Source organism: Muntiacus reevesi, chromosome X (genome assembly GCF_963930625.1).
Source record: "Muntiacus reevesi chromosome X, mMunRee1.1, whole genome shotgun sequence".
Lineage (NCBI taxonomy): Eukaryota > Metazoa > Chordata > Mammalia > Artiodactyla > Cervidae > Muntiacus > Muntiacus reevesi.
In genome coordinates, this window is record NC_089271.1 from 65,970,500 (window position 1) to 65,996,505 (window position 26,006).

Genomic DNA, 26,006 nt, shown 5'->3' on the forward strand with positions numbered 1-26,006 from the left:
TCCTTACCTTGGACATGGGGTATCTCCTTATGGCCACCACCACTGACCTGGGATGTGGGGTATCTCCTCACTGCTCCAGCGCCACGCAGTCCTGGAGTTTTGAGTGGGGGAGGCAAAAAGCACCATTTATTTTTCAGAAAGTTCAGTCTGGCTACTGGATGAAGAAGGAAGTTTGGTGCAAGTGGAGGACCAGTTAGGAGCCTTGGCAGGACCCCAGGAGAGGCACAATGGTTGACTCCAGCGAAGTTGGACAGGTTCAAGTGGTGTTTGGATGGTGGAAGTGATAGGAATAGCTGAAGGATAAGATAATGACCAGAGGAAAATGTGGGTGTAAGAGAGAAAAGAAATAAGGGTGCTCTCCATTTTTATTTCACTTGAATATCTGAGTGGATGTGGTGTTATTCATCGAGAAGGGGAAGGCTACTCTGGGAGAAGCCAAGTTAGGGGGAGTTGGGTCAGGAATTGGAGTTCCTTTTTTTCCATTTAAGGATGAAATGTCTATGAAACATCCAGGTGGAGATGTCAAATGAGCATACAAAGAAGTGTGACATCACAGCCTCTTATCTTCCCTCCCGTGCTCCAACCCCCAACACACAAATGGGACCATATACTGTCCCCTCTCTGCAGTTTGATTTCCTACATATTTTGAAGGTGCTCCTAAGTCAGATCCTATAGACATGACTCGTGCTTGTTAATGATTGCATAAGAATCCATAGAATGGCTATACCACAATGTTTTCAATCATTCCCCAATTGATGAGTGCTTACTCTGTATCCTAGTTTGCCCCATCTGCCCCACTGCAGTGAACAGGAAGAGAAATCTAAACCCTAGCACCCAAAGTTCTTGTTGTCCCACTTTAAACCAACTCCCATGCATATACAGCCTGGAACACTGAAAGCAGGACCTGACTGAGGATATCGAGGCTGTACCAGGCACGACCTTGGAGAGAAGTCAGGTTTAGGGCCGGCCCAATTACTGTCCAGTCCTTCTCAGTCTATTCTGCTGGCTTGTCATCCTCAACCCGACTTCCACATATTGGCATGTCTCAGGGAATAGTTGTGCACATTCCTCTCCTAACAGTACCCTCTTGAGGTGATTCTTCCCAGTCTTGTGGCTTTAAATACTACCTGTGTCCTGTTGTCTTGATAATTCTGCTCTTGCAGCCTACATGGAGAGTGGACTTCTCCAAACCTCAGACACTTAACAAATGCAAATAGGAACTCTTGACACACATGCCCAACTGTCTTTCTTCCTTCTCCAAGCCTATCACATCCACTGCCTGTATTCTCTGCAACTATATATAACACCTTCTTTACCAAGACTTGCAAGAAAATACTCTCATAGTAATCGTTCATGTCTTAAGTTTGTTCACCAACTGCCTTCAATCCACCAGCAAGTGATGTTTGTTCTCTTTCCAAAATATCATGAGAACCCATGCACTATTCTTTAAATTCATGTAGCCTTTCTGGGCCAAGCCACTGCCATCCCCCAAGTGGGCTACTGCAAGAGGATTCAAATTGGTCTCCCTGCTTTGCTTTGTGCCCTGCCTACTTATGGTATTTTCCACAGAGAGCAGTCAGAGAGAAATTACTGAATATAATTAGATCATGGCACTCCCTTGATTCAGCTCTCTCTCTGGCTCCTCAGAGTTCTTTGAGTGAGAATGAAACTCCATCATGGCTCCTTCCCACGACTGCACTGTCCTTTGTTCCCTCCATCCCCTCTCTCACTGGGCTCCAGCCACACTGACATCCTTTCTGCCCCTCCAGTGCCCCTCTTTTCTGCTACAAGGCCAGAGGAACTGCAGTTCTCCCTGCTGGGCAGGCTTCCCCCATTTCCCAGCAGAACTGACCACATATTATTGCCCTCAGAAAGGCCATCCCTGACCTCTGCCACTTCTTTAGGGTTCTAGGTGATATGTACCAAATCATTTCTTTTATTTCCCTGAGAGCATTTGTAGCAACCTTTAAGTGCTTTTATAATTTCTGCCATGTTTATATTCCCCACTAGAAAATAAGTTCCTTGGATGCAGGGGCTCTCTGTCTAGAAGAATGGCTGGTACAGAGTAGCTCTCCATAAATACTTACTGAAGGGACCTCTCCCTCCCTCTACTGACACTCCACAGGGCCCTTCACTTTTGCCTCAGTTACAGCACCCAGTAGTCAGAACACTTTTGATTGCAGGTGTGGCCAGGAACTGAAAAGAAGGAGAAGGGGACGTCACAGAAGCCTCTGTGAGAAAGGACTTGGAGAGTATTCCCCAGCTGCTCTCCTTGTCACTGGAGTAGCCCTGCTACTGTTGCTGGCGTGTCAAGGGCCTAGGAATTGTCTTCTGACAAGTTTGTGGATTCACTGACCAAGCATGACTTACTTCACCTCTTTCTCCTACTGTTTCACCAATTTCTGCTGGTCTTGTCGGCTGGAAGTCAAAGCCAGAGAAAGAGAATTTGTTGAGTTCTGGTTCTTGAATTGGTCCCTCTTGTCCGTTCTGACGCCAAACAATGGGCTGAGAAGTTCTTCTTGTCATCCCCTGATCCCCTACCCACCAGCAATCATGGCTTCCTCCTTGGCCTCTGCCTCCTTGGGTCCCTCTTGGTGGCCACCTGGAATGGTGAGGCACAGCTCATCTGCCTCCTGCCTATAAGCAACCTAAGATTCTCAGGAGGTGGCTCCTAAGAGTGGTGACAGTGGCTACTTTGGTCAAGGCACCAGCTGCACAGCAGGCTCTTCCTAAGTCTATGTCCCTGTCCTTTGCTGGCACTAGCCCTGTCTAGGGGTAGAGGGCTTGACTTTGCATGCTGGCAAGGCACATGTCTGTATGTCTGTTTCTCAGTCTTCTTGGGATGCTTTCCAGGCAGCGATGAGAAAGTTCTCACTGCTTCACACCTCATGGTGACCCAGTCAGTTCTGAAGGTGCAGGGTTGTTCAGGTCAAGGCAATGCTGCCACCACGGAAAACAGCTTTATATACACATGGAAGGTGGATGGACTGGAGTGAGGGGGAGGAGAGAATATGTGCTGGGCAGATGAAATTCCATGGCCACTATAGTCCAATCACATAGCACATATAGCCCTCTGCTAGCATTTCTCTTACTTGTATGGGCAGCCCAAGCATTAGTGGAGTGAGACATCCTGAGGAAAGTCTCCATGGTTTGATCAGTTTTTTTTTTCTGGTTTGATCAGTTTTTATATTTGACCCTGAAGTCCACAGTTCAACGTCTGGCTCATGTTAACTGTGAAACTCCTATTTATGGAGGGAAAGGGGGAAAGGAGGGAAGAGTTGTTCTTGAAACTGGTCACATCTGACTGTCTTTTTTTTTATTCTGTCAGCTCTGTCTCAGTGCTGACTGTGTGTGTGTGTGTGTGTGTTCATGTGTGCATACATTTATACATATATCGATGGGTTCCCCCCAAGTTTTATTGAGATATAATTGACATATAGCACTATATAAGTTTAAAGTGTACAACAAAATGATTTGATACATGTACATATCACTAAAATTACTACCACAAGAACTTTAATAAACATCCATCACTTCAGCTACACGTTGTTTTCCCCTTTTAATCAGAGCTTTAAATATCTACTCTTAGCTACTTTCTGTGTTGATATTTAGTTTGTATTAAAGATCTGATCATACCAAGTCGCTCCTTGAATGTGTTGAGTGGGCCCTCTGAGCTTGGGTGTAGAGTCCAAGCATCTTAGCTTTCTTTTCAGGGCCCCCACACCTTCTAACCCCATCTTCTACCATATACTCTTGGAGATCATGAGCTCTGTCCACATCAGATGATTAGGCATGACGAGACGTGACTATGTATGTGCTAGCATGCTATAGGGCCTCGGACACAGACTAATCCCTCTGTCTGTGCTAACGGAATGCCTTCCATTCTGCCTCAAAGTGCTGGGCTGCTACTCATCTTTCAGAGATCACCTTGGGGGTTTAGTCTTCTGTGCAGTTTTGCTTGATGCCCACCAGAAAAGCTTATTGGGTGGGTCCACCTTTCTGGAAGAAGTAGGACTCTAGCCTCTGTTGCACTCTACTCTAATGGTTGCTTGCTTGCCTACCCTCTCAGCATTTGACCTTGTGTGGCCTCTCTGCTCCAATACACATTGCTCACCTTTCCTCACCTTGCCCCACACTTTCAACACATCAACATTCACTACTCAAGTATCACACTGCCTGTCTCTAAGCCCCCAGTGCCAAGTGGTGGTGGGTAAGGCTTCCCTTAATATTAATTGGTGAACTGGGAAGAGACATCTCATCCTAGAGAGATTTCTGGTTTTGTTTTTGTTTTGAACATGGATGTACTGTTCATGGTTCACATTGGGAATGTCAGCAAGTCGAGGGCAGAGATAAGAAGAAACAAATGCCTGGCTCTGGACCAGCTCCTGTCTCTGGCTCTTGATTTGACTTTCCTCACCCACCATGGAGGATGGCACCAAGAACAGAGTGCTCTTGATTTCTCCCCTGCTTCCAGGCTGCATGAATTGAGGCTGAGTGTGTGGGAGGAGTTGGGGGGCTGAAGAACACCCAGGTCCCTAGTTCTCCCATAGTCTGGAGCAGGGACAGGGTTTCCAGCCCACACTGTCTGCTCCCAAGATCAATCTCAAAACTGGTCCATTTCCTCTTGCTTCAGACCCCTGTATATCCCTAGGCTCCATAAATATTTGTGGCATGGCATTATGAATAAATGAGTACGTGTTCTTGTGTTCTTTATTTCTTCCGCGCAAGTGTTGTAGAGGAAGGAAAGAGGTGGAAAACGGGGAGGAATCTCTGAAAAAATGGGTCAGAAGTCTGCAGGGCTGGAGGGGGGAGAGTGTCCCATTAGCCCCAGCTCCAGTTCAGAATAGGAGTTGTTGCCTTGGTGGCGGTAATGTTGGGGAGAGTGTGTGCGTTGAGGTGGGGAAGAACCAACCCCTAAACACGAGAAAACCATTTTTGCTTGGCTTTGTTTAGGCCGGGCAAGTGCTTTCTCAATGCCACCCACCTTCTCTTGCAAGGTGCTTGATTTAATCATTTAAATGTTCTATGGGGAGAGAAGGATAAAACAAAACTCCCTAAATCTATGTCAGAGTCCCTTGGTCCACATGGAACCCCTTCCCTGGCTTCCTCTTCATACACATCCAGTTGATCGAGAAGCTGAGAACCCACACTCCCTCCCGCCAACACCAAGCCTCCCGCTCCCGCCCCCTCCCACCGCCCGCTGCCCCGCAGCCCCGAAGCAGCCACTGGGGGAACCAAAGAGACAGAAGCCTTCCCAGCTGCCCGGACCACAGACGCCAACACCCCCCGCCCCACACCACACGCCGCCCGCCGGCGCCCAGCACGCTAACCCACGACCGAGCGGCGGCGGCAGCAGCGGGCTGCGGGCTGCAGGCTGCGGTGACTCGCACCGGCGCGCTCCTGGCAGCGCTAGCCATCCCAGGTGACTGGGACTCACTAGATCGGCTGGCCCGGGGACCTCCGCCCCAGCTCGCGCCCCCGGCCCGGGTGCCCGCGCCCACCTGCTTTCCTGCGCTCTCCCGTCTCTCACCTCCGCCCCCCGCCCTCCCAGGCTCGCGGGAAGGGAGGTCGCGGCAGCGGCCCGGCGGCACAGGCGAACGTGGCGACAGCGGCGACAGTGGCGGCAGCAGTGGCGGCGGCGGCTGCGGCGGCGGCGGAGGCTGCGGCGGCGACCGTGGCAGAGGCGGTGGCGGAGGCCTCCGTGGCGGAGGCGGAAGCAGAGGTGGAGGCCGAGGCCTCAGTAGAGGAGGCAGTGACGGAGGCCACCCTGGCGGAGGCGGTGGCAGCCCTGGCGGAGGAGGAGGCGGAGGCCGCCCTGGCGGCAGCGGCCGTGGCGGTGGTGGAGGCCAGCGAGGCCGAAGCCGCCGCCGCCGCCGCAGCAGAGGCTGCGACGCCCGCCTTGGGGGAGTCGGATGCGGATGCCATTGCGGAGGTGGAGGCGGCTGTAGCGGCAGCGGCCGCTGCAGCCGCGGATGCAGATGCGGAAACGGGCGGGGGCTCCGAGGGGAACCCGGACTTTCCTATGGCCTCGCTGTACGTGGGCGACCTGCACCCTGAGGTGACGGAGGCAATGCTGTATGAGAAGTTCAGCCCGGCCGGGCCCATCCTGTCCATAAGGCTTTGCAGGGACAAGATCACCCGCCGCTCGTTGGGCTATGCGTATGTCAACTACCAGCAACCGGTGGACGCCAAGCGGGCCTTGGAGACCCTGAACTTTGATGTCATCAAGGGCAGGCCGGTGCGCATCATGTGGTCCCAGCGGGACCCCTCGCTCCGCAAGAGCGGAGTGGGCAACGTCTTCATCAAGAACCTGGGCAAGACCATCGACAACAAGGCTCTGTACAACATCTTCTCTGCGTTCGGCAACATCCTGTCCTGCAAAGTGGCCTGCGACGAAAAGGGGCCCAAGGGCTATGGGTTCGTGCACTTCCAAAAGCAGGAGTCCGCGGAGCGGGCCATAGATGCGATGAATGGCATGTTCCTGAACTACCGCAAAATTTTCGTTGGGAGATTCAAGTCGCATAAAGAACGAGAGGCCGAAAGGGGAGCCTGGGCCAGGCAATCCACCAGTGCTGACGTCAAGGATTTCGAGGAAGACACCGATGAGGAGGCCACCTTGCGATGAAAACATCCCAGGAGCGAGCCAGCCAGCAGAGCCAAACCTTGGCTCCCACCCGGTTTACAACCCCACCCCCCATCCCATTCTCCCCAACCCACCAGCAGTGGGAGTGCAGTATTGGGAGTGCAGGTCTCTCTCTCACCCCTTCCTTCCTCCTTCCTTCTCCTCACCTCTGCCTTCCTGTTTGTCCCTCTCTGTGTCTCTCTTGACTTTCCCCTTCCCTCTCCTCCCCTCCCCCACACCCACCTTGGGTGTTGTGAATAGTCTTGCTAATCTGTGCCACTTGATAGTTAAAGGCTGCCTCTTCTCGTGGTTTGGTTTAAAAAGCACTTTCTCTCTTTGTTTATTGCACAGGTGATGCAATGTCGTGGTAGAAACATCAGGAAGGAGAAGGAAATCAGATGAGGGAAAACCAAGAGAGTAATTGCTCCCCATGACCCTACTACCCAGAGACAGCCACTTTTACCATTTTGGTGTGCTGTTTTCCAGGCTCTCTTATCTCCTTCTCTCTCTCACCCTTCCTCACCTCCACCCCGCCTTCCCTTTTAACACAGTGTTATAGAATGGTTCATGTATGTGGTGTTTCTTAACCTGCTTTTTCAAAAACTAAAACCAAACAAATGTCAACCCATTGAACTTCTTTCCATGTTATTCAACAGGCTTGAGAAAGGTCATCTTCAGTGCCTGCAGAGTGTATCTATGGACCTAACATTTCTGTAATCATCGCCGCATTGTTGGACATTCAGGTGGTGCCTAGTTCTTTCCCTGTGTTTAAACCCAGCACTGTGTATACTCTGATGAGTGAGTTCTTCCTTGTAAAGCCAAATCTTTGCTAGCGTACAGGATGTTCTTAATTGTGGACTTGCAGGATCCACATGTGGACATTTTAAAGACTGTTCCTGTGTTTTGCCAAATGGCCCTTTCATAAGCATTGTACCAATTTGTATTCATGCCAGTCACCTCAACTAGTAAAAATAGTATGCCCATGTCCCCTGCATAGTCTCCTGGTCACTGTAATTGGTGTGTGTGTGTGTGTGTGTGTGTGTGTGTGTGTGTGTGCGCGCGCGCACGTGCATGCGTGTGCCTACATCTTGGCCCACTTGATGGTTGTTTTGCTGAATTTAAATACTGTTTATCACCTCCTTTCCCTGAGCCCACTTTCTGCTTTTTTCCCCATTCTCAGAAAAATAATCCAGCTTCATTGTAGGAAAAAAAATCACAAAGTAGACAAGTCAACCGAAGAAAATTAATGTCACAAGTAATCAATCTTAATGATCACCCATACCTCCCTGAATCATTCATCTACACCTGCCCAGTATTTTTCATGTGATATATATGTGAATTGTAATGTATATACTGTTTCATTATCTGCTTTTTCACAATAAATATATGATATAGATAGATATAGATGTATAGATAGATATTATTGAGCTTCTTTTCATGTCATTAAATATTCTTCTAAAATAGTTTCCGTGACTGTTTAGTATTCCAGGGAATGGGCTAGATAGAGGAAAAGATAGGTGTATACATCTGTATCCATATGTAGATATAAGTAAGTAAGTGTAGTCACTCAGTCGTGTCCGACACTTTGCGACCCTGTGGACTGTATCCCACCAGGCTCCTCTATCCATGGGATTCTCCAGACAAGAACACTGGAGTGGGTTGCCATATGGGGCATATTTGTTTTCACTAGTTCTTCATCATTGAACATCTGCATGGCTTCTTTGTTTTTTGTTTTCTTATTCAAATCCACATTACTTAAAGCATAGTGCACAAACCTTGGTTACATTTTAGATTTTTTCCTGAACAAACATTGTCAAAAGAAGAATTGAAGAGTTCAAGTTTTGAAATAATTTTTGGGGGGTCATTATTAAGTAGCTATTCACAAATATAGTTATCAATTTGCCCTCATCAAGTACAACATTGTGAGAACACCTGGAAACCTGGACAATTTTCTGGACTTGCTATTGCAATCATTTCTCTACTCTTCCAGTATTTTATCAGGGTAGCTGTAGTTTGTTTTTATTTATTTTCAACATTTATTTTTATACAGATAATACAGCATCATTTTTTAGATTCTATGTATATGTGTTAATATATAGTATTTGTTTTCCTCTTTCTGACTTACTTAACTATGTATAACAGGCTCTAGGTTCATACACCTCATTTCAACTGACTCAAATTCGTTCCTTTTTATGGCTGAGTAATAGTCCATTGTATATATGTACCGCAACTTCTTTACCCATTCATCTGTTGATGGACATCTAGGTTGCTTCCATGTCCTGCATACTATAAATAGTGCTGCAATGAACATCAGAGTACATGTGTTTTTTGAATTATGGTATTCTCAGAGTGGTGACTTTGTAGTGGGAGTGCTGATTCATGTGGTATTTTTATTCTTAGTTTTTTTAAGGAATCTCCATAGTGGTTATATCAATTTACATTCCCACCAGCAGTGCAAGAGGGTTCCCCTTTCTCCACATCCTCTCCAGCATTTATTGTTTGTAGAATTTTTGATGATGGCTACTGATGAACCTATTTGTAGGGCAGGAATAGGGACACATATGTGGACACAGGAGTGAAAGGGGAGGGTTCGATGAATTGGGAGAGTAGTACTGACATATATACAGTACCATGTGTAAAATAGATAGTTAGAGGGAAGTTGCTGTACAATGGAGGGAACTCAGTTTGGTACTCTGTGACAACCTAGAGGGGTGGGATGGGAAGTGGGAGGAAGGCTCTAGTGGGAGGGGATATATGTATACTTATGACTGGTTCATGTTGTTGTACAGCAGAAACTAACACAATATTGTAAAGGGTTATCTCCCAATTAAAAATAAAATTTAAAAAAGGAGAATACAAAATTATTAATAATTCTAAGTTGATAACAGAATTCACTTGGTCATCTGGGAGCAAACTTTGTGACTTCAGGTTAAATTCTCTCTCTCATTGAGTATTCAATGAATGCACTGGTTGAGGTTTAAGTCCAAATATGCTATATTATAAATAATTTATATATGAGCATGATCATATTTAATATTTGATTCTCACTAAATCTCTGCTTTCTGAGAGATTAACAAGCAGATAGATTTTAACAGTGTCCATGTCTTGCATTCCCAACACTTTTCATGAACCTAGTGCATAAAAGATTCTCAATAATTGTTGGCTGAGTCAAAAAATAAAACATAATAGAAGCCTTGTTTAATTGGTAAGAAAAAGTAAAAACCACTCCTAATTCTACCACTTGACACAAAGGAAAACTGAAGCACATGAAACATGTACATAAATAAATAGTACCTTCAAAATGTAATATGTATTGTTTCACTATGGGATAATTTCACTATAACTGGTCTTTCATATCATATTTCCAAATTATTCAATATTCTCTGATTTTGTTTTTAGTTTATATTCTATATTATAAATGAGCTATAATTTCTTAAGCTTAGTTCCTTCATTATGCTTATATTTTTCTGGGGTTTCCCCAGATAGTTTAACTCTACAGGGAACACATTTGTAGCTGAATATTTGCTGACATGTGGAGATATTTAATTGACTTACATAACTTGTTCATGGATTGAAAAAATTAATATTGTTACAATGGTAAAAGCAATCTACAGATTTAATGCAGTTCATATGAAAATATCCATAATACTTTTTACAGAAACAAACAATCCTAAAATTTATGTGTAACCCAAAAAAAACAACTGAATAGCCAAAGCAATCTCAATAAAAAAGAACTAACCTGAAACTATAACTTTCCTGGTCTCAGATTAGAATACAAACTATGGTAATCAAAACAACATGGTAGCATTACAAAAACAGACTCATCTATTGATGGAACAGAAAAGTCAGAAGTAAACTCATGAATATATAATCAATTAATCTACAACAAAGGAGGTAAGAACATACAATAAGGAAAAGACAGTGAGGTGCTGGAAAAACTGAACAGGTACAAGTAAAAGAATAAATTAGGACTCTTTTTCCTAGGAGAGAGCTTCCCCAACGGTTCAATGGTAAAGAATTCACCTGCCAATGCAGGAAATGTAGGAGACATGGGTTCAACTCCTGGGTTGGGAAGATCCCCTGGAGAAGGAATTGGCAACCCACTCCAGTTATTCTTGCCTGAACAATCCCATGGATACAGGAACCTGGTGGGCTACAGTCTAAAAGGTCACACGGAGTCAGACATGACTGAGTGAGTGTGCGTGCACACACACACACACACACACACACACACACCATATACAAAAATGAATTAAAAATGGATTGAAGCCCTAAATTTCAATAAACCATGAAACTCCTAGAAGAGGACATTGGCAGAACAATCTTTGACATGTCATAGAAATATCCCTTTGATATGTCTCCTAAGGCAAAGGAAACAAAAGAAAATATTTTTAAAAGAACCTAATTAAACTTAAAAGCTTCTGCACAGCAAATGAGACCATTGACAAAGTGAAGACAATCTATGTAATGGGAGAAAAATATTTACAAATGGTGTGAACAATAAGGTGTTAATTTCCAAACTATATGAACAGCTCATATAACTCAATATTAAACAAAAACAATTTATAAGACACAGAAGACCTAAATAGACATTTTTCCAAAGAGGACATATAGATGGCTAACAGGCACATGAAAAGATGTTCAACATCATTAATAATCAGAGAAATGCAAATCATAACCACAATAAGATAGCCACCCTAACCTCACATATCTCAGAATGGCCATCATCAAAAAGACCACAAATAACAAATGTTCTGAGGATGCGAGAAAAGGGAACCCTGTACAGCATTGGCAGGAATGTACATTGGTGCAGAAGCTATGAAAATCAGTATGCAGATTCCTCAGAAAAATAGAACTACCATATGATCCAGCAATATATCTATTCCTGGATATATATTCAAAGAAAACAAAAACACAAATTCAAGAAAAGATACATGTACTCCAGTGCTCATAGTAATGTTATTTACAATAGTCAAGATATGGTAGCAACCCAAGATTCCACCAACAAATGAATGGATAAAGAAAATGTGGTATATTTACTGGAATATTACTCAGCCATGAAAAGAATAACAATTTGCCATTTGCAACAATATAGATGGACATTTAGGGATTATACTCAGTGAAATATGTGAGACAGAGAAAAACAATTCTAGGTTATCACTTATGTGTAAAATCTAAAAATAAAAGAATGAACATAATAGTGACAACAAAAGGAAGCACACAGATATAAAGAACATCATCTGAGCCTTCAGCTAGTATCAATCTTCTTGCAATAGTAACATTATAAGTCCCTGATCACATATTACCCATAACCAATATAATAAAGATGAAAACATTTGAAATATTGCAAGAATCACAAAAATGTGACAGAGATATGAAGTGAGCAAATGCTCTTGTAAAAATAGTGTTGGTAGACTTGCTCAGTGCAGGTCCTACAAAATCTTCAATTAAAAAGCACATTTAAAAAAAACTGAAGTATTATATATTGCCCTTCTTTGTCTCTTGCTGTAGCCTTTGTTTTAAAGTCTATTTTGTCTGATATGAGTATTGTTACCCCTGATTTCTTGACATTCCCATTTGCATGAAATATCTTTTCCCGTCCCTTCTTTTTCAATCATATCTTTAGGCCTGAAGTGAGTCTTTTGTAGGTAGCATATTGAAAGGTCTTGTTTTTTAATCGTCAGCCACTTTGTGTCTTTTGGTCAGAGCATTTAGTCCATTGACATTTAAAGCAATTGTTGATAGTTTTGTACTTATTAGGGCTTCCCTGATAGCTCAATCAGTAAAGAATCAGCCTGCCTTGCAGGAGACTGGGGTTTGATCCCTCATTTGGGAAGATTCCCTGGAGAAAGAAATAGCAACTCACTCATGTATTCTTGCCTAGAGAATCCCATGGACAAAGGAACCTGGAGGGCTACAGTCAATGGGGTTGCAAGAGTTGGACACAACTCAGCTCCTAAACCACCAACCATGTGTACTTATTACCATGTTATTGCTTTTTTCCAGTTGTTTTTGCAGTTTTCTGTTCATTTTCTTCTTTTTGTCTTTTCTATTGTAGCTTGATGATTTTCTTTAGTAGTATTATGTTTGGGTTTCTTTCTTTTTGGTTTTTATGGTTCTATTATTTGTTTTTGATTTGTGGTTATCATAGGGTTCATGTATGTTGACATATAATTATACCTACTTGTTTTAAACTAGCAGTCATTTAAGTTCAAATATATTCTGAAAGATCTATATTTTCTCCTCTCCCCCACATTTTGTGATTTTAAAGTCATATTTTACATTATCCTTTAACTGTTCCTTGTAGTTTTAGTTACTTTTACTTTTTTTGTCTTTAAATCTATGCACTCTCTCATTTAAGTAATCTTTAAGCTTTACTGTATATCTGCCTTTACTAGTGCAATTTTCTTTTTCCTATAGATTCTTATTTTTTTCCATTTAGAGAAAATCCTTCAACATTTCTTTTAGGGTAGGCTTTGCTGCAGAAGACTCTTGAGAGTCCCTTGGACTATAGGGAGATCAAATTAGCCAATCGTAAAGGAAATTAACCCTTAATATTCATTGGAAGGACTGTTGATGAAGCTGAAGCTTGAATACTTTGGCCACCTAATGCAAAAAGCTGACTCATTGGAAAAGACCCTGATGTTGGGAAAGGTTGAAAGCAAAAGGAGAAGGGGACAGCAGAAGAAGAGATGGTTAGGTAGCATCACTGACTCAACGTACATGAATTTGAGCAAATTCTGGGAGGTAGTGCAGGACAGAGCAGCCTGGCCTGCTATAGCCCATGGGATCACAAAGAGTCACCCACAACTTAGCGGCTGACCAACAAAAAATATTGATAAATTCTTTTAGTTTTTGCTTGTCTGAGAAGTTCTTTATCTCTTCTTGTATTCTAAATTATAATCTTGCTAGGTAGAGTATTCTAGGTTTCAAGTTTTCCCATTTAACACTCGTTATATATCATGCCACTCCATTCTTGTCTGCAAAGTTTCTGTAGAGAAATTAGCTGATAGCTTTATGGGGGTTCCCTTATATATAACTTTTGGTATTTCCCTTGCTGCCTTTCAAATTATCTATCTCTAACTTTTGCCATTTTAATTATTATGTATCTTGATGTGGGTTTTTTTGGAGGGTTCATCTTGTATGAGACCTTCTGTGCTTCAAGTACCTAGGTATCTATTTCCTTCTTCAGGTTTGGGAAATTTTCAGTCATAATTTCTTCAAGTACATTTTTGTCCCCTTCTATTTCTTCTCCTTCTAGAATCCCTATAATGTGAATGCTGCTAAATTTAATGTTAATTTAGTTATTTTTAAATTTGTTTTTATTTCTGCTGTTCTGATTAGGTGATTTTCAACATTCTATCTTCTATGTTGCTTAGTCTGCTATTTATTTCTATTAGAGTCATTTTTTAAAATTTCAGATATTAAATTATTTATTTTTGGTTGGGACTTTTTAATATTTTCTAGTTCCTTGTTAAAGTGACTTGTGTTTATATTAATATTAATTCTTTGCCCTAATTCTGTTAAAATTTTTATCATCAATGTTCTTTATCAGGTAAATTGTTTATTTCTGTTTCATTATTTTTTTCAGGGCTTTTCTCTTGCTCTTTCAATTGAGAGTACTTCCTCTGCCTTTTCATTTTACTGAACTTTATCTGCCTCTATGAATTTAGGTGAAACATTTACCTATTGTGGTCTTGAGCAGATGTTCTTATGTGAGAATGTCCCTATACTGACTATGTGTGCCCAGTGCCTTTGGTGGATGACTGATTTGAAGTGGATGTTACTTTTCAGTGAGAACAGTTCCACATGTACATGCATTTTTAATGTGTATATGGGTGGAAGGAGGTGAACTTCCATCCTCCTATTGCTCCATTTGATTTCTCCTCAAATATACAATATCTTTGAAGCAATAACGTGACGTGCAATAAAACAAGATATACCTGTAAATCCAAAGACAAAATTAGTTTCTCAGAGACACCTACATTCCTTTGTTTATTTCAATATCATTCTCAATAACCCAAACATAACCCAGGACTCAATAACCAATGTCAATAACCAAACTCAATAACCCAGGACATAACAAATGTCTGTCAATGGATGAATAAATTAAGAATATGTGATACAGACATACACATACACACAAACAATAGAATTTTTTTTAACCATAAAAGAAGGAAATCCTGACATTTGAAACAACATTGATGAATCTGAAGGACACTAGGCTAAATGAAATAAGCCAAGCAGGGAAAGTATGATCTCACTTTTATGTGGAATCTTTATTTTTTTTTAAAAAAGGACAAGCTAATTGAAACAAAGTAGAATGGTAGTGAACGAGGAGTGGGGCTTGGGAGAAATGGGGAAATGTTGGTCAAAGGGTACAAAATTTCACTTATAATATGAATATATTCTGGGGATATAATGTACAGCAGAGTGAATATAGTTAATAATATTTTATTGTACACTTGAAATTTGCTCAAAGAGTAGATCTTAATCATTTTTGCCATACAAAAATGGTACTTATGTAAGGTAATGGATGAGTTAATTAAGTGGGTTGTGGTAATTTCACTATGTATATTAAATCAGCAAGTTGTAAACTTTACATGTTTTCTATTTTATTTGTCAATTATACCTCAATGGTCCAGCTAGTCAAGGCTATGGTTTTTCCAGTAGTCAGGTATGGATGTGACAGTTGGACCATAAAGAAAGCTGAGCACTGAAGAATCGATGCTTTTGAATTCTGGTATTGGAGAAGATTCCTGAGAGTCCCTTGGACTGCAAGGAGATCCAACCAGTCCATCCTAAAGGAAATCAGTCCTGATTATTCATTGGAAGGACTGATGTTGAAGCTGAAACTCCAATATTTTGGCCACCTGATGTGAAGAGCTGACTCATTTGAAAAGACCCTGATGCTGGGAAAGATTGAAGGCAGGAGGAGAAGGGGACGACAGAGGATGAGATGGTTGGATGGGATCACTGACTCAATGGACATGAGTTTGGGTAAATTCTGGGAGTGGGTGATGGACAGGGAGGCCTGGCGTGCTGCAGTCCATGGGGTCGCAAAGAGTTGGACACGACTGAGGGACTGCACTGAACTGAACTGAACACTAGGAAAATAAAAATAAAATAAAAATTTTAAACTTTTCCTCTGTGAAGGTCACTGTTAAGAGAATGGAAAGGCAAGCCAGAGTCTAGGAGAAAATACTTGCAAAACACATATCTGGTAAGAGATTTGTATCCAAAATATTCAAAGAACTCTTGAAATGGAACAATAAGGAAGCAAATGTTCCAACTTAAAAATGCACAAAATATTTGAACAGAAACTTCGTCTAATATACAAAGATAGCAAATAAGCACCTGGAGAAGGAAATGGTAGCCCATTCCAATATTCTTGCTGGGAAAATTCCAAGGACAGAGGAGACTGGCAGGCTGCAGTTCGTGGGGTTATCAGACACAACTGAGCACACAGCAGCAAAAAAGCACATGAGAAGATGCTCGGCATCACAGGTCATTAGGGAATTGCAAATTGAAACATAACACCAAATAGTGACAGTGAGGAAGAGAAACAGATGCTGCCATCATAGCTGCTGGTAATACAAAATGTAACAGCCACTTTGCAAGAATATTTGGCAGTTTTGTACAAAATTAAATATAGGGAGAAAAATCAATAACCTCAGATATGCAGATGACACCACCCTTATGGCAGAAAGCAAAGAGGAATTAAACAGTCTCTTGATGAAAGTGAAAGAGAAGAGTAAAAAAGTTGGCTTAAAACTCAGCATTCAAAAAACTAAGATCATGGCATATGGTCCCATCACTTCATGGTAAATAGATGGGGAAACAATGGACAAAGTGACAGACTATGTTCTTGGGCTCCAAAATCACTGTGGATGGTGACTGCTGCAGCCATGAAATTAAAAGACGCTTGCTCCTTGGAAGAAAAGCTATGACAAACCTAGAAAGCATATTAAAAAGCAGAGACGTTACTTTGCTGACAAAGTCTGTATAGTCAAAGCTAGGGTGTTTCCAGTAGTCATGTATGGATGTGAGAGTTGGACTATAAAGAAAGCTAAGCACCGAATAATTGATGCTTTTGAACTGTGTTGTTGGAGAAGGTTCTTGAGAGTCCCTTGGAATGCAAGGAGATCCAACCAGTCAATGCAAAAGGAGATCAGTCCTGAATATTCATTGGAAGGACTGATGTTGAAGCTGAAGCTCCAATACTTTGGCCACATGATGGGAAGAACTGACTCATTGGAAAAAAAAAACAAAACAAAAACCCTGATGCTGGGAAAGATTGAAGGCAGGAGGAGAAAGGGACGACAGAGGATGAGATGGTTGGATGTCATCACCAACTCAATAGACATGAGTTTGAGCAAGCTCTGGGAGTTGTTGATGGGCAGGGAAACCTGGCATGCTGGAGTCCATGGAGTCACAAAGAGTAAGACATGACTGAGTGACTGAACTGAAACATGAACTTAGTATACAATCAGAAGCTGTGTTCCTAATTACACAAATGAGTTGAAAACATGGCAACACAAAACCTTGTATGTGAATTTGTGTAGTGGCATTATTCATAACTTCCAAAATCTAGTAACAACCAAGATATCATTCAATAGGTAAATGGATAGACTTTCATACCATGCATGGAATGTTTTTCAGTGTGAAAAAGAAATGAGTTAATATACTATAAAAACACATGGAAGATACTTAAATGAATTAAGTATAAAATCAACCAGTCTAAAAAGACTACATACTATACTATTTCAAAAGTATGACATTCCATAAAAAGCTGAACAGTAGAGACACTGCTTGCCAGAGCTTCTATGGGAGTGAGTGAGGAATGGATAGGTAAAGTACAGAATATTCTTGGTGAAAATATTCCCTATGAGACTTTAATGATGGATACATAATGCAATGCATTTACTAAAACCAAAAGAACCTCACAACAAAATTAATAAACTGATCTTTGTTAATGCTAATGTCAGTATTGACTCATTAATTGTAACAAATATACGACATTAACACAAGATAATAAAGAAAACTTCTGTGTAGAAGGACCAGATTTTATGGGAATGCTCTGTTTTATCTGCTCAAGTTTTCTGTAAATCTACAATAGTTCTACTACATACACCCTATTAATTTTTAAATTAATTTTTAAAAATCAAGGCTACTAAGAACATAAGACAATCTTCATCTTAAAGATTATTAATTTGGTATACATTGTAAGGAGAATTCATAGGTTAAAATATCTTGAAGATATTTTAAGCTATGAAATATGGATTCTGCTGATTCCACATTTGAGATGAATAAATAAAATGCTCTTATATTTGCATTTTAAGTTGGCATTGTAAAATATCAAGATAAATGGTAAAATATATTCTAAGTAAAGAAAAATTAAAATATTAAAATTAAAAGCACTTGCCGTTTACCTTAACATCTTGATGATTTTTTGTTACAATGTCCAGTTTTAATCTTTTATGATTGTAGTAATATATACTGCTATCAACACTGACAGACTCATTTCCCTAAACAAATAGCATCACTTAGTACTAAAACTGTTTTTAAAAATCATGAATTGGATTGTCTTAAAATGATAGCTTGTTTCACTTGCTTTTAACTTTTTCTTTTTTACATATCACACTAGAAATAAAAATCCATTTAAAAATTCAGAAATACAGCAAAAAAATGAACGCTCACTAAAGATTCCATAAGAGACATTCACAATTAATTTCTTTTGCATAACTGTAATTTCATATGAATAAATATATCTGTTTTAGCAACTATAGGATAAAAAAGGCAGATACTTTTATTGTTCTTTCTTTTTCTCACATATCTGTTTCCACCACTCACTGGGGTATTGGACAAGTCCTTTCTGAAACATAACCTTTTCTATCTGCAAAATTAAATAATATTGTATTGTGTATGAAAGGGTCATTATAAGGATCAAGAGTATACAAATGTATCATAGGAAAAAATTTTGATAAACTTTTTTTTAAATGAATGTTACCAGATATGTTTTTGCCAAACATATATGTAATTTGTATTGTACTAGTTGATCAGTGAGAAAGTCATCATGACAAATTAAATGCATGGAATTTTAAAAAAAAATTGAGAAGCTTATTTATTTATTCTTTCATCTCTATTAGATTATGCTTCTTGTATTTTGATGCTTTGCTATTTGAAGTATTACACATTTTATGCCTTCTTAGTGAACCATAGTCCTTTGTCTTTAGTAATTTTCTTAGCTCTAAAAGAGTCCATGTTTTGATATCAATATAAGCACTGCTTTTTAAAAATTAATATTTACATGGTATATATTTTGTCACTCTTTTACTTTTTTCTTTTTTTATGGTTCACTTTTTTTTCATTTTTAAAATTCTTTTTTGTTTTTTAAACAGAGCTGGAGAAATCAACCTTCCTGACTTTACAGGATGGCTGCTATCCAAAAGTCTACAAGCAATAAATGTTGGAGAGGGTGTGGAGAAAAGGGAACCCTCTTACACTGTTGGTGGGAATGCAAACTAGTACAGCCACTATGGAAAACAGTGTGGAGATTTCTTAAAAAACTGGAAATAGAACTGCCATATGACCCAGCAATCCCACTTCTGGGCATACACACCGAGGAAACCAGATCTGAAAGAGACACGTGCACCCCAATGTTCATCGCAGCACTATTTATAATAGCCAGGACATGGAAGCAACCTAGATGCCCATCAGCAGACGAATGGATAAGGAAGCTGTGGTACATATACACTATGGAATATTACTCAGCCATTAAAAAGAATTCATTTGAATCAGTTCTAATGAGATGGATGAAATTGGAGCCCATTATACAGAGTGAAGTTAGCCAGAAAGATAAAGAACATTACAGCATACTAACACATATATATGGAATTTAGAAAGATGGTAATGATAACCGTATATGCAAAACAGAAGAAGAGACGCAGAAGTACAGAACAGACTTTTGAACTCTGTGGGAGAAGGTGAGGGTGGGATGTTTTGAAAGAACAGCATGTATATTATCTATGGTGAAACAGATCACCAGGCCAGGTGGGATGCATGAGACAAGTGTTCGGGCCTGGTGCACTGGGAAGACCCAGAGGAATCGGGTGGAGAGGGAGGTGGGAGGGGGGTTCTGGATGGGGAATACGTGTAACTCTATGGCTGATTCATATCAATGTATGACAAAACCCACTGAAATGTTGTGAAGTAATTAGCCTCCAACTAATAAAAAAAAAAAAAAAAAAAAAAAAAAAAAACCTTCCTGACTTTAGACTATACTACAAAGATATAGTCATTAAGACAGTATGGGAAAAGTCCCTGATGCTGGGAAAGATTGAGGGCAGAAGAAGAGAGTGTCAGAGGATGAGATGACTGGATGTCTTCACCAATGCAATTGACATAAAATTGGGCAAATTTTGGGAGATGGTGGGGGACAGGGCAGCCTGGTGTGCTGCAGTTCATGAGGTCGAAAAGTGGATGACTGAACATAGACTTACCCAGTGGCTCACATGGTAAAGAATCTGCCTTCGGTGCAAGAAACCCGGGTTCTATCCCTGGTTTGGGAAGATCCTCTGAAGAAGGAAATGGCAACCCACTCCAGTATTCCTGCTTGGAAAATCCCATGGACAGAGGAGTCTGGAAGACTATAGTCCATGTGGTCACAAAGAGTCAGACATGACTGAATGACTAACACACACACACACACACACACACACACACACACACACACACACACACGGCCTTCCTGGTGACTCAGATGGTAAAGAATCTGCCTGCAATGCAGGAGACCCAGGTTTGATCCCTGGGTTGGGATCCTGGAGAAGGGAATGGCAACCCACTCTAGTATTCTTGCCTGGAGAATCCCACAGACAGAGGAGCCTGGCAGGCTACCATGGGGTCTCAAAGAGTCAGACATGACTAAAGTGACTTGGCATGCATGCAAATTGGAACAAGACTGGTAAAATTATCTCCATTTGCTGATAACATTATTCTACAAATATTTGCCTGTTGAATTGGCAAACCTAAGAATGATAGTAACTAGTGTAGACATAATTATGGGTCAGTAATATCATACATTATTTAAAAAGATAAATCAGCAAAGCTTTCTTGACGGACTTCAAGGCAAAATTTTCATTAGTTGCATATCTTTGGATTTGGCAATGTAACTCATGGAACTTGTTCTAAAAAAACAATTTGAAGAAAACTCCAACCCATTTTTAAAAATTGAGTTGTAGTTGATTTACAATGTTTTGTTGGTTTCTGGAATATAGAAAAATGATTCAGATATATCCTTTTTCATTTTCTTTTCCATTATGGTTTATTATAAAATACTGAATATAGTTCCTTGTGCTATACAGTAGAACCTTATAGTTTATCTACTTTATATATAGTAGTGTGTGTCTGTTAATCCTAAGCTCTTATGTCACCCCTCCCCTTCACTCCTTTCCCTGTAAGTTGTTTTCTATGTCTGTATAAACTCCAACTTATTTAAATCCTCTTTTTTTAAAAAAATTGTTCTGGTAAAAAATATTACCTAAACTAAGAGTTGAAAAAAAGAAAAATGTTAGATGTAAATCCTAGTTTAACTGTAATTATATGTGAATGGATAAACACTTCAGTTGAAAGAAAGATACGGGATGAGTAGGTAAAAAAAAAATTGTACATCTAAATAATCACTATAAGAAAAGCACTTCACAAAGACATAAATTGGGTAAAATTAAAGAGATAAAAAGGATAAATGTATTTGCAAAGATACCATGCAATCAGTATCCAAAAGCTACTAGATGGCATGACAATAGGATCAGACAAAACAGACATTAAGACAAAAAAATTTACTAGAGGGAAAGACACACATTCTACAAGGACAAAAAAGGAAATCCATCACAAAGATAAAACAACTCTAAACATATGCACTTATCACCAGAGTGGCAAAATACACAAAGAAAAATCTAACAAAATATTTTTAATATTAAGAGTTGGAAACTTCAATACTCCAGTTTCAACAATGATAGAACCGGGAAGATCAAGAAAGTATTAAAAGATTTGAAAAAATATACGTAAACTAGACCTAACAACATTCATTTAACACTACCCAAGAACACTAGAATGCATGTGTATCTCAAGTATACACGAAACATTCTTTCCGATAGATTCATGTAATAAGTCATGAAGTAGGCTTCAACATATTTAGAAGGCTTGAAATCATATAAATTAAGTTGTTTCTATTGATGAGCATGAAAGAGAGTAAAAAGCTGGTTTAAAATTAAACATTCAAAAAATGAAGCTCATGGTATTTGGTAAATAGATGGGGAAAAAGTAGAAACAGTGACAGATTTTATTTTCTTGATCTCCAAAATAACTATGGATCATGACTTCAGCCACAAAATTAAAAGATGCTTGTTCCTTGGAAGAAAAGCTATGAGAAACCTAGATAGCATATTAAAAAAGAGTCATCACTTTGCTGACAAAGGTCCATACTGTCAAAGCTATAGCTTTTCTAGTAGTCATGTATGGATGTGAGAGTTGGACCATAAAAAAGGTTGGGTGCTGAAGAATCAATGCTTTCCAATCGTGGTGCTGGAGAAGACTCTTGAAAGTCCCTTGGACAACAAGGAGAACAAACCAGTCAGTCCTGAATATTCATTGGAAGGACTGATGCTAAAGCTGATGTTCCAGTATTTTGGTCACCTGATGCAAAGAACTGACTCAGAAAAGACCTTGATGCTGGGAAAGATTAAGGGCAAGAGTAAAAGGGCACAACAGAGGATGAGACAGTTAGATAACATCTCTGACTCAATGGACATGAGTTTGAGCAAACTCCAGAAGATGGTGAAGGACAGAGAAGTCTGGCATGCTGCAATTCATGAGGTCGCAGAGGGTTGGACAGGACTTAGCACTGAACAACAACAACAACAATGTCTTCAGTTTTCTGTTTGTTTAGTTTCTAATGAAAAGTGTGTTGTCATTTTGATCATGTTTCCTAAGTTTATAAAGTTTCTTTTATTTTATTGAGGAAAAAAATCACATATTAACCATTTTAAAGTATAAAATTGAGTGACTTTCAAATCATTAGCAGTGTTTTACAACCACATGAATGTTGTGATGTTTTCCCATTTCTTAAAAAAGTCCACCGATATTTTGATAAGAATTGTATTGACTCTGTAGATTTCTTTAAGAGTATTTCCATCTTAATAAGTCTTCAAATCCATAAATAAAGTTTTTTTTTTATTTGCTTAGGACGTTAAAATTTTCTTTCAGCAATGTGTTGCAGTTTTCAGTGTACAAGTCTTATACTTCCTTGCTTAAATTTATTGGTAAATATTTAGTTTTAATTCTGCTGTAAATGGAATTGTTTTCTTAATTTGTTCTCTTATTATTTATTACTGATATATAGAATACAAATTATTTTTTGTTGACTTTGTATCCTGAAATTTTCTGACTTTGTATATTAGCTCTAATAATTTTTGTGGATTACTTAGGACTTTCAATATGTAGAAAAATGTCTTCAGCAAATAGAGATAATTTTATTGGTCCTGTTCCAATTTGCATGTATGCTAAGTTGATTCAGTCATTTTCAAGGTTTTGCAACCATATGGACCATGGCTCACCAGGCTCTTCTGTCCATGGGATTTCTCCAGGCAATAATACTGAAGTGCGTTACAATACCCTCCTCAGGGGATCTTCCTGTCATAGGGATCGAACCTGCATCTCCTGAATTGGCAGTCGAGTTCTTTAACACTGAACCACTAGGGAAGACCAGTATTAGCTGGTAGCTTTCCATAAGTGTCTTTATCATCTTGAGGAATTTCCCTGTAGTTCTTATTTTGCCAAATGTTTGTCTTATCGTGGAAGGGTGTTGCTGCTTCTGCTTAGTCACATCAGTCGTGTCTAACTTTGTGTGATTCTCCAAGGAGCGGCTGCTGCACAGGTGCAGGAGGGCCAAGAGGAGCTACTCCACGTTCAAGGTCAGGAGGGGCAGCCGTGAGAAGATACCCCTTGTCCAAGGTAAGGAGCAGCAGCTGCTCTTTGCTGGAGCAGCCGTGAAGAGATACCCCACGTCCAAGGTAAGAGAAACCCAAGTAAGATGGTAGGTGTTGTGAGAGGGCATCAGAGGGTAGACACACTAAAACCATAATCACAGAAAACTAGCCAATCTGATCACAGGACCACAGTCTTGTCTAACTCAGTGAAACTAAGCCATGCCGTGTGAGGTCAGCCAAGACGGTTGGGTTGTGGTGGAGAGGTCTGACAGAATGTGGCCCACTGGAGAAGAGAATGGCAAACCACTTCAGTATTCTTGCCTTGAGAACCCCATGAACAGTATGAGAAGGCAAATGATAGGATGCTGAAAGAGGAACTCCCCAAGTTGGTAGGTGCCCAATATGCTACTGGAGATCAGTGGAGAAATAACTCCAGAAAAAATGAAGAGATGGAGCCAAAGCAAAAACAATACCCAGCTGTGGATGGGACTGGTGATAGAAGCAAGGTCCAATGCTATAAAGAGCAATATTGCATAGGAACCTGGAATGTTAGGTCCACAGATCAAGGCAAATTGGAAGTGGTCAAACAGGAGATGGCAAGAGTGAATGCCGACATTCTAGGAAACAGCAAACTAAAATGGACTGGAATGGGTGAATTTAACTCAAATGACCATTATATCTATTACTGTGGGCAAGAATTCATTAAAGAAATGGAGTAGCCATCATAGTCAACAAAAGAGTCCAAAGTGCGGTACTTGGATGCAATCTCAAAAACGACAGAATGATCTCTGTTCGTCTCCAAGGCAAACCACTCAATATCACGGTAATCCAAGCCTATGCCCCAACCAGTAACGCAGAAGAAGCCAAAGTTGAACGGTTCTATGAAGACCTACAAGACCTTTTAGAACTAACACCCAAAAAAGATGTCCTTTTCATTATAGGGGACTGGAATGCAAAAGTAGGAAGTCAAGAAACACCTGGAGTAACAGGCAAATTTGGCCTTGGAGTATGGAATGAAGCAGGGCAAAGGCTAATAGAGTTTTGCCAAGAGAATACACTGGTCATAGCAAACACCCTCTTCCAACAATACAAGAGAAGACTCTCTACATGGACATCACCAGATGGCCAACACCAAAATCAGATTGATTATATTCTTTGCAGTCAAAGATGGAGGAGCTCTATACAGTCAGCAAAAACAAGACTGGGAGCTGACTGTGGCACAGATCATGAACTCCTTATTCCCAAATTCAGACTTAAACTGAAGAAGGTAGGGATAACCACTAGACCATTCAGGTATGACCTAAATCAAATCCCTTATGAATATACAGTGGAAGGGAGGAGTAGATTTAAGGAACTAGATCTTATAGACAGAGAGCCTGAAGAACTATGGACAGAGGTTCGTGACATTGTACAGGAGACAGGGATCAAAACCATCCCCATGGAAAAGAAATAAAAAAAGGCAAAATGGCTGTCTGAGGAGGCCTTACAAATAGCTGTGAAAAGAAGAGAAGTGAAAAGCAAAGGAGAAAAGGAAAGATATTCCCATTTGAATGCAGAGTTCCAAAGAATAGCAAGGAGAGGTAAGAAAGCCTTCCTCAGCGATCAATGCAAAGAAATAGAGGAAAACAACAGAATGGGAAAGACTAGAGATCTCTTCAAGTAAATTAGAGATACCAAGGGAACATTTCATGCAAAGATGGGCTCAATAAAGGACAGAAATGGTATGGACCTAACAGAAGCAGAAGATATTAAGAAGAGGTGGCAAGAATACACAGAAGAACTGTACAAAACAGATCTTCATGACCCAGATAATCACGATGGTGTGATCACTCTGCTAGAGCCAGACATCCTGGAATGTGAAGTCAATTGGGCCTTAGAAAACATCACTATGAACAAAGCTAGTGGATGTGATGGAATTCCAGTTGAGCTATTTCAAATCCTGGAACATGATGCTGTGAAAATGCTGCACTCAATATGCCGCAAATTTGGAAAACTCAGCAGTGGCCACAGGACTGGAAAAGGTCCGTTTCATTCCTATCCCAAAGAAAGGCAATCCCAAATAATGCTCAAACTACCACACAATTGCACTCATCTCACACGCTAGTAAAGTAATGCTCAAAATTCTCCAACCCAGGCTTCAGCAATACATGAACCATGAACTTCCAGATGTTCAAGCTGGTTTTAGAGAAGGCAGAGGAACCAGAGATCAAATTGCCAATATCCACTGGATCACCGAAAAAGCAAGAGAGTTCCAGAGAAACATCTATTTCTGCTTTATGGACTATGCCAAAATCTTCGACTGTGTGGATCACAGTAAGCTGTGGAAAATTCTGAAAGAGATGGGAATACCAGACCAGCTGACCTGCTTCTTGAGAAACCTGTATGCAGGTCAGGAAGCA

At 40.4% G+C, this 26,006-nt stretch overlaps 2 protein-coding genes across 2 annotated transcripts in view; both read left to right on the forward strand.

Annotated features, from left to right (window-relative positions):
• Positions 1-26,006, forward strand: part of PIN4 (peptidylprolyl cis/trans isomerase, NIMA-interacting 4) — a 1,195,450-nt gene that overhangs the window by 658,808 nt on the left and 510,636 nt on the right. The gene's annotated exons all lie outside the window — the stretch shown is intronic.
• On the forward strand, positions 5,870-6,625 carry LOC136153226 (polyadenylate-binding protein 1-like 2). The gene has a single exon (XM_065914846.1). It carries the CDS (start codon positions 6,023-6,025, stop codon positions 6,623-6,625), a length of 603 nt encoding a protein of 200 aa, XP_065770918.1. The 5' UTR covers positions 5,870-6,022.